The sequence below is a fragment of the Diadema setosum genome, chromosome 12 (assembly GCF_964275005.1).
Source record: "Diadema setosum chromosome 12, eeDiaSeto1, whole genome shotgun sequence".
NCBI lineage: Eukaryota > Metazoa > Echinodermata > Echinoidea > Diadematoida > Diadematidae > Diadema > Diadema setosum.
In genome coordinates this window covers 23,403,299-23,413,446 of record NC_092696.1, presented here as the reverse complement: position 1 = coordinate 23,413,446, position 10,148 = coordinate 23,403,299, and the positions used below count along the sequence as shown (strand labels likewise).

The 10,148-nt window shown below is 40.0% G+C and overlaps 1 protein-coding gene across 1 annotated transcript; it reads left to right on the top strand.

Moving 5' to 3' along the window:
* Positions 1 to 8,215, top strand: LOC140235626 (SAM pointed domain-containing Ets transcription factor-like). The gene is made up of 7 exons (XM_072315634.1): positions 1 to 89; positions 975 to 1,069; positions 2,404 to 2,737; positions 2,997 to 3,194; positions 3,453 to 3,653; positions 4,060 to 4,215; positions 5,786 to 8,215. The coding sequence occupies exons 2-7, from the start codon at positions 1,013 to 1,015 to the stop codon at positions 5,962 to 5,964; spliced, it is 1,125 nt and encodes a 374-aa protein (XP_072171735.1). The 5' UTR covers positions 1 to 89; positions 975 to 1,012; the 3' UTR covers positions 5,965 to 8,215.
* Positions 8,216 to 10,148: the final 1,933 nt, after the last annotated feature.

Genomic DNA, 10,148 nt, shown 5'->3' with positions numbered 1-10,148 from the left:
ACACACACTACGAGCAAAGGAATATATCCACCAACTGTGTCTTTCATCTTCCAACGTTTTCGTTGCGACTCTGTTTTTCAACAGCACTTGTGAGTTGCCTTCACAGCAGTATTTGCATAATTACATTTTTAATATTCTTTGCCCGAGTTCGCGCCATGCCAGCTGAAACTTGTTGATATTCACTCACGAGACCATTGCATTATGTGAATATACTTGTAGTTAAGAAAACCATGATCATGTTCGTTGGATAATTTTGTGTAAGTTTTCATGTTTGGTGAATGTGTGAATATAAGTAACGATTTGGAACTGTATTTTATGCTGTTGTATGTTTGCACCGTGGTGTCCGTGGTTGTAGTCAAGGTAGTTGATTATCTGCTCATTGTCCATGTACCATTGCTCAAGACTTTGACTATCGACTATGTATCGAAACTAATCTGTCATGAAGAGGGAAAAAACACTTCAAGTGGTAAGTTGGGTCAGCTGGAGAATGGAGCTACTGTACTGTGTACACTTATCGAAACCAGTACGTACTGCCAAGTCGTGTAGCCATACAACACTTCACGGCTTTAGGGGATCTTGCTGGTCTCTCCTAACCGGCATATGTGTACACGTGGTATGATACTGTAGTGCATTTACAGTGCATTGTCATGCGTGAAGTGCGGAGAGGGAAATTGTGTGGTACAGACCGAAACAAGCTAGCTAACTAGATAAGATGGAAATCAAGTTTGCATTCAACGGCCAACGGCACTAACTGCCACAGCATTGATAGTTGTTTAAAGAAATGTTACACGAAACCCAATAAATATAGTTTTGTGCACTGAATGGCAAGCTTGATTCTGAGGTTTGCATTCGTATTTGATATTATCAATGCATGCAATCATGGCAATGATTCTGTGTGTGTGACTAAATTTTACTTTATGGCACATATCTAAGTTTAATATTACCGTCTATTCTCATTATCATTTCCCTACTAGATTTTAATCAGAACACGATCACCACCACGTCAAGCAGTATGTTTTCAACTGGCGACATTTGTGTTCTCCAACCCGTTAACATCGCCAACGATCCGGTAAGCGAATATTCTCCGAATCGCCCATTTTACAACTTGAATTACTGTCAGTGTATATGTGCTTTTATGGTAAATAATATCCTTTTCGGTAAAAATGTCAATTGTCGTATGTGAATGAATATTGCTTTGGGGTAGATCTTTCCAGTATTTGGCACAGACGATAATAATGTACACACAAAACTTGCATGAAACTCGATCCTCTCTAGTCGGTAAATGTAGCAACTCGGCCGCTATCATTGGTTAGAGTTAGACTAACACATGCTGCAGTTGCCTTGATGTGTGCATGCTGTGTAAACTGTACTGGCAGTCGCGAACCTTACTAGGTCATTGTTTGTGCGTGTTACTGTATATACCACAGCGAGAAGAGGGCAAAGATCGAAGCCTGTGAAAGCATTCAGACCTTTCTCAATAAACAACTGGCTGCCTACTCTGTTATGTTGTTCTAAGGTCACAGATTCGGAAAGTGAGATCAAAAAGTGATTTTGGGTAGAGAGAGAGAGAGAGAAAGTGAGACTTGCAGGGAAATCCATGATAGCTTGTTTTGTTTCACGAGGGAGGGTGTATTTCCTTGTTGCGTTTCTCAATGTTTGCGCGCGTGTGTGTGGGGGGCATCCAGGTTGACGTCATCTTACACTGTTTCACATGTCAAAGTACCAACTGTTCAGCTTTCAAGAGCTGCGAAACCAAAGGGGTTTTCCCAATTACTTTCCCACTCTGTGCAGCGTCATGTGTTCACATATTTATTGGTTGTATGCTGTCATGCTTCCAAATAGCGAGCGAGTGAAACTATATAAGTCAAGTATTTACAGGCAGCCTGCTTTACTCTTCAAGTGATTTTCATCAAATTTGCTGTGAGCACTGTTGAGATTTTTTTTTCTAATAGTGAGAACAAGTGTTTTGAAACTTATTTAAAGAGCTAAAACCAAAAGAGGAAATTCCAAAGACAGTGGATACAATGCATTTCCCTAGAATCTAGACCATGATTCCCCCCTATACATATATCATATGTCATGTGAGATAACTTTGACTTAACTAGAATATCAAAATTTAAATAAGGTGCAACTTTCCCACCACTTCCAATGATGTATATTTTGTACAACAGTGAGTCATACTGCTGCAGCATTTTGTTGAGCTTGACTCATTCTGTATGTTCTACTAGTACAGGAGTGGAAAAAAAATCAAATTGACATATATTTGTATGTTGTGATGCTAGATGTATGTGTTCAGTCATGTGTTGAATCTACCAGTAAGAGATAAAACTTCAAAAAGTCACATATCTTACCAGAAACTGATATGTAAATGTCAACCCTGTGTTTCCTATTTCCTACATGTAGGATGCACTACGCATTGCAGAGATCCAGGCAGGCAGCACACTCCTAGACATGGACATGCAGCAGCAACATTACGCACGCTCCTCCGAATCTTGTAGCCCTTTCTCTGTCGGCAGCTACAACCCTGCCTCTCCAGACAGTTTCAACTGTTCCATGTACCCAGATCCAGTAATGGGATGTGATGGGGCCTTCCAAACCGCACCCATGGGGGGTGGTGTACCCTACGACCAGTCCTGGGAAGGGTCAGAGTTAGCCGAAGACGAGATGACAAGACTGCTGATGAGAGAGATGATCCCAAGTATTGTTGAAGACTGTCACAAGCTGAACCTTCATCCAAGTGAGTGATGAATTTACACTGGAATTTTGTAATGACTTTGCCTATTATTTTCTACCTGATTTTATCAGCAAGACAGTGGAATTGATGATGTAAGCTCACTCAAATTGAGTGTGCTCATTTCAAAAAGGAGGAGCAGCAAAATACATTGAAATTTGTAGCAAAATGGTAGCAACAGTTGTCTTGATATTATACTTGCTATGATAACAGCAATATGCCTATAACCAGATTTTGATTGGTTCTTTTCCTTATCCCCATCCAGATATGTACTCATGGGCACCACATGAAGTGCAGCGGTGGGTTGCCTGTGTGGTTCGCCGCTACGAGCTTGGTGAAATTGACCTCTCCAATTTCTTCATGGACGGCATGACTCTTGCCTCGATGACGGACGAACAATTCAAGACACTGTCCCCCAAGGCTGGAGACATCCTGTGCAGCATTCTTACACTTCTCAAGTCAGGTAAGAATAATATAGCTTTCATAGTATCCTTTCCACAGCCAGACGTTGAGCAGTGACTAATGAAATATCTGTGCGAGTCATGAATTCTCTCACCTCCAATTGCTCAAAAAATAACAATCAAACTTCAAGAAGTAACTTCTCATTTAAACTTCCTATTTTGAGGCAATTATGCACAATTTGTCAAAAGGACTTGATGCCAAAGAAAAGATTCTGACCACACCCTTCTCTGTGTCTCCTTTACTCCCATGGTACCTCCAGCCATTCAGATGGAGCAGCCACAGGTGGTTCCACAGGTTCCTAGTGTCCCACTGATGCAGCCACACCAACATGTGCCTAGCCAGACCACCATGGTACCCACAAGCTACGTAGACACACCATCACCATCAATATTCAGAAATATGCCTGTCATCCCTCCAACCACACCTTCAGACTGCGGCAGCTCAGGCTCTTCAAGTGACGGTAAGTGATGAACATGTAGCATGATAATGACCCTTTTTTATTATTTTGCTTTAACATAATTTTTTGTAGGTATCTTGTATCATAAACTAGGGAATTTGCATTGAAGAAAGATTTGCTGTCTTCCTGGGTAAATGAAATTTGGTGCTCTATGAGGGATACTACTGTACATGTATATACTATGTTTGTCAATAGAATGTCAGTGTGTAGAGCAATTAGGAGAGATGTAGGAGACTTGATTAATGTCTGGAATGTCACTTTGCACAAGTTTCTCTTAAATAAAGATTTGGCAAAAAGTGTTGGCTTCTTGATAGTACAGTGCACAGCATTTAAAGAATGACAAAAAGGTATTTTGAGTTTGTTCAGCATCTGTAATGTATTGCATGTTTTCACACATTTACATGAACAGATGAAGAATCCGCCTCCTCTCCTGCTCCAAGTGGACCAAACACATCCATGACACCCAACCACACTGGAGGCATCCAGCTCTGGCAGTTTCTGAAGGAGTTGCTCCTCCAACCCAACTCCTACACGTACTGCATCCGATGGCTAGATCGTAACCAAGGTGAGTGTAGACTTCATCAGTGTCGGAAGTAATAATGTAGTAGATTCAGCTTTGACTGTACCATTGTAGGAGAGGGGTGAAAGGAAGTCCAGGAAATGGTGGTGTGACTCTGGAGGGTGAATCGAAAATGGGCAGGAAATAACTTTTGCCTTGGCGGAAGCTCCCTCTGTATACCGAGTAGATGATCAGTATCAATTGGATCATCTCATTGGACAGCCCACATAAATGGAAGGAAGTAGAACCAGTGTGTGGTTGTCTGTGTAGATTGAAAGTGGTACAGACTGGTACAAGTTTGCCAGCAGGAAATGTGGTGCAATGTGGCAGGAAAGAAAGGAATGGAGCTTCAGTCTGTCCTTATATGGACATTCGTTTTGGAATTTCTAGGAAAAGGTTATTAGTTGGAAGGATGATGTGACCGTGACTTTGCATATCAGATCCCCAAATGCTTTATGGCATGGTGAAGCTTCTTGCTACAAAACACAAACAGGAGTATCCATTACAAGTCCTGTATAGTATCACTTACAAGTGCAAAGTAGAGCCTTGATGTGTTGATCATTCTACCAGCACCTATCAGGCAACAAGGCATTTTGTTTTCTTATGTTCATTACTCTGCCATCTGACCAGTAAGCTTGCAAATTTATGTTATTCTCTCCCTGTTGGGCAGGAGGAAGCCAATACAGAGCATAACGCATTACAATTTTATCTAGAATTTGTGGTGTTGGTTACATTCTATGCAAACTTACGGATTATCAAAGCTACCAGCAAACTTTGTGGCATAGTCATTTCAAGTTTTATGAGAAAAAGTAACACAATTCATAAGTGTCAAATTGATCGGTGTGTCAATCAGATATGCTCCTGATACCTTATACTGCTGCTTTATAAACTGTAAAAAATGTCATATGTCGAGGTTCTTTTTTTGAATGTGGACAAAAATGATAAATTATGCAGTCAGTTAACCATCTTTGAAAAGGAAGCAGGATTAATTGGTGTGATACAAAAGTTAGAGCCCACGAGGGAAGTTGAGAGGACGTGTACATGTGTGTTTGACCCTGGCAGGAAGTGGTAGCAAGGGCGGGTTACAATGCAAATTTTTAACGTACTTCCTGAAAGAACCAGATTGGTTGCCGATGATGCAATGGAGCATGACATAGGTTCATTTTGGGATGATGTCATGGGGGAAAAGGGGAAATGGTACAATCGCAAATTTTTATGGAGTTCATCAACCCATAGGATTATTATCAATGGGCCATTGGTAGTGGTTGTTGTAAGACAAAATAAAAGTCTAAGGGGACACTCTTTGATGGCAATTACAGAACCAACATCTGCTTTATACATCAGGAAGGAGGAGTTGTCCTTTCACGTCCGTTTCGAGATAGTTGGATAAAGTTCCTTGTTATAACAAAGAGATAGACATAGAAAAAAATGCATATACCCAGTCAAAATGTGTTTGTTTTTTTTTTTTGTTATTTGAAATGTTGAACTTGAGTAGCAGTGATGTAAATTATGAGTTGCTAAGATTTTGTGGAGATAATGAATTCCATTATCAATATTTCCTTGCTTTTTCATTTAGGCATCTTCAAGATAGAAGACTCCGTGGAAGTGGCTCGTTTGTGGGGCATGAGGAAGAACCGACCAGCCATGAATTACGACAAGCTCTCACGCTCCATTCGTCAGTACTACAAGAAAGGGATCATGAAGAAGACCGAGGTGTCACAGCGGTTGGTCTACCAGTTTGTCCACCCTTTCTAGATGCAGCGTATGGTCTGATTTCAAAGAAAATGCACAGAGATGGTTTGAGGAGTGCGATCCAACCTGCCCTTACTTCACCTGCCATGCTCCTTGAAAAAATCTGACCAAGTGTTGTTGTTTTTTAACACAAACCCTGATGAATACTTTCTTTTCTTACCTAATACAAGTTGGATGTGATAATCTGACAGCTCTGTAGCTGTTATCTATTATTTTCCTATCACCTCGCTCCAACTTCCCATGGTAAAAATGGAAGTCAGAAACTGTATATGGCCTTCTCTCATTGACACTTCTTGCCGTTTTTCTATTTATGGAATGTGTAGATAAGATTTACAGTACTAAACAATGTATACTTTTTTCTGTTGATGTATTGCAAGATTCATTATTGTTGTTAGTAATGGAAATGAATGAGTAGGACAAACATGTAAGTGTTTGTTTGTGCTAGTTTAAGTGGTCAGTGGTGACTTGTGCCTGGTCAACACCTGCCTGCTCTTCCAGGGGAAATGTGATGTGTAAGATGGAGTTGCTTGACCAATCAACGAAACGAAGATTGTCTTTTTACCGATTGTGATTTTTGTAAATATTTTACTTCTATGCCTTAGGGTGAGGAGGTTCTGTACTGCTACCGTAATAATTACATATTGTAATAAGGTGAAGCATGATCTTAATGATTTCATATTTGTAGCTATCTTTTCTGTAATCATGATATGTGGGTGTAAATATTATTGTATTCTATTTCATGATCTTGAAAAAATCTTTATGACTCCTGAGGCATGTGCCTTAGCCAATTACAATGTATGTTCCATGAACAACTGGTAGTATTGGTTATGAGTGAATGACAATTGTTCCATAAATTTTGCAGCATGTGAAAATGGGTTTCTCAGTGTTGTTACTAATGAGCGGCACACTCACCTAAACGATCCAGTAATATTTTCATGCTGTGATGCAAAATAGTAGATGAAAGAAAATTAAGATGATTTAGGTCCGAAAGAAAAAAAAAATACATATTTGCTAGAATTGCTCCCGTTTAAATCCCATGGAACAGACATTTCTTTTCTTACACATCACACAAATGTGGGTGTGATTGTGATGGCATTGTATGGTATGCAGTGTAGTTCACATTTAGAAGCATGCTTTATAAAGTGCACTTAAGAGATATATTGTAATGGACTTTTGAATTAGAGATTTGAAAATCACCTGCAAATGGTGAATTTGCAGTGACATTTAGAAAGCTGTAAAATGGTCTCTAAATGGTCTAGTGTGTAAACGACCAGATTTAAGGCATTCTCCTGTTGGAAGTACAATCATCTGAGTTTTAAAAGGCTCACTCTGTGGCATGATCCACCAGAAATAAGCAATTTACCTGGCCCGAGTGATTGTTTCCACGATCTATATGACAAGTCTTAATTATGAGAATATCAAGGGGAAAAAAAGAAGAAAAAAAATATTCAAACATGTGAGGTCATGTGGCAAACTGCCATCATGGTGATTGCTGTAATATAGGAGGATGCCTTAATTTGGCCAGCAGTCTACCGAGTCCTCATCAGCGTAGGTGGGCAGTGACTGCACATCTGTAGTCACCAATCAGCCATAAGTAAACAAGTTGCCTTATACTCTAAACCTCTTGCAAATTGCATACCACACAATCGGATGTATTCTTCGTCCAATAAAATTCTATGGTAGATACATTTTGACTCTTCAAGCACACAGGATGGGCCTAGTAATCAGCACCATGTGTACACATATTCAAATTACATGCACGTGAAGGGACTGATGTCATGTACTTAGTGTTCGGATTCCGAACACAGCTTTCTCCTTTGATAATACACCATGAAGTAAGTAATAACTTTTGCCCACATATCCACTCTAATAGTGGTAAGTTTAAATTCATAAAGCATAATCAAGTACGCAGACTTTAATCCACAAGATTTCACTCAGAATGCCTTTTCTTGACAAAGCATTGTCTAATTGTTGTAAGTTAAGTAGAAACACACCTAGGTGTCTAGATATATTCCATTCCTCATCTATTTATATGCACACATTTTAACTTATTAAGCCCATAGATGCGATCTTTTTCATTGCTGCATCGACTTTCAGATAAAAAGTAACAATGGAACTTTTGATGGTAAACTTATGACACCTTTCTGTGCCTATTACTACATGCAGCTGAAATATGGGTGAGAATTATGTGAACTGACTAAATTTTGTAATCATATTTTGGTAATAAAAATATGAGCATCTTGGAAAAACAAGTGATGATATTGTCCTTTTTTATCCCAAGTGTTGCATGGTTACGAAGAGGAGAAAATAGAAAGGAGGGTGAGGGAGAGAGAGAGGGAGGGAGAGAGGAAAGAGAGAGAGAGAATGAGGCAAAATTAGGGGATATCAGTTTGAGAAAGATTGGAAGGGGGATGGGATTATTTTGAACAGGGAAGGAATATAATCATTACAACATTTTGAATACACACAAAAAACACCAAAGATTGAATGGCTGCCTGTGATGGTAAAATATTGATTTCAGCTACACACTTATGCCTGGGCATGAACAGTAGACTGGTGTTCCAAGTACATGTACTGCTTCTACTTTTTGATGGAAAGCTAAGTTTATCAAAAGGTGGTTGACTACGATTACTGCATATGCATTTTTCTTCATGATTCATGCCTTCTCTAAACAGATGGGGGGGGGGGGGGAGATGTCACAATAATGCTGTAGGCTGGACATGAACTCCACACCCTTTAGGTGCAATTTAAGTATTACAAGTGTATTATGGCTTTTCTGTAATCATTCCACTTTTTGCTGCTGATCGTATGTCTGTACTCCAACTTTTGCGACTTCAACTACAATGCACTGTTCCTTCTACCATCTTTACAACTCCATGCAGGGCGGCAGAATGGGGTGGGGAGGGAGCTAGAGGGTCATTTTGGCTCCTAAAACATGGGTGCCAGAGCCATAATTTATGTTTACAGGCAATTAACATTACTACAAATACAGCTGTTACTAACTCTGGCCTTTTGCAACCTGCGCCCTCAATGATACAGGTGTTCACTTTTGGGGTCATACACCGAGGCACGTCCCATCGCACTTTGCAACATGGTAGCGTGATTTTCAAGATTGTTCATCCCTATACATTCTATGAATAGATATGAGAACATTTTTTCGAAAACATAAATTACGATACCGTCATCCCCTGCTTATTGGTCCGTCAGCCATTAGTTGCATTCCACGATAATTTGCTGTATCACTGCTTTGCAAGAGAGATAAAACGCTGAAAACCTCAAAACTACTGAACCTAACGTTACTTCCTGCCTCTGGTAATTGTTATTAGTCAGGCAGTGTCGCGCCATACAATGCTCCCTTTTGGAACAGCCCGATTGTTGGGCCCGTAGCCACCTAATGTCATGGCTGAGGGACACAACAAAGACGGCTGACGTCAATGATCATTAGGCATTCTTGCCTCGTGAGCGCGTGTCTGTGGCAAGTACGATTTGTTTGTTTGTTTGTTGTAAGTAACAAACTGTAAAAGCGATAATCTATGAAAATCGGATGACATGTCATGGTGTTTGGGGTGCATACAGTACTGGAGACCTACGTCTGTTCATAAAGTCGCAATGGTCCAATGACCGTACGATGTACGTAAAACTCAAATTGGCTTGCGTCCATGCTCCGATACAAGAGACACAAGAACAGAGCAAGTAAAAGATGAAATTTCCAGGTTCCGAGAAAATTAACGTGGTCTTTAAAATAAATAAGAGAGGAGGGAGATAGAGATACATTCTACATAAAAAGAGAGTGTCATGAATATGCATTCGTACAAAGTGGGTGAGGCCTGTTCGGACCACATAGGAAAGAAGATGGATCTAGACGAGACTGGGACAATGCCGTGTGAGGCGAGGGTAGAATAAATGGTGGTGGTGATTTGTTTTCAAAATGTGTGACATGTTGTGTCACCAGGATTTCACTCTCTTCCGTAATACTGATAATAGGTATATACAGATACACAAAAATATATAGTCGGCCCATACAGGCATACACACAAAGATAGAGATGTAAAGATAGCGATAAATGAAGATAGATGCTGTAGATATAAAGACAGATAAAGAGAGATCATTTTGATTACGATTCCAGATCACAAATCCCAGGATTCCACTGTGAATTTAACGAGTACTGGGTGGATCGAACTAATCTG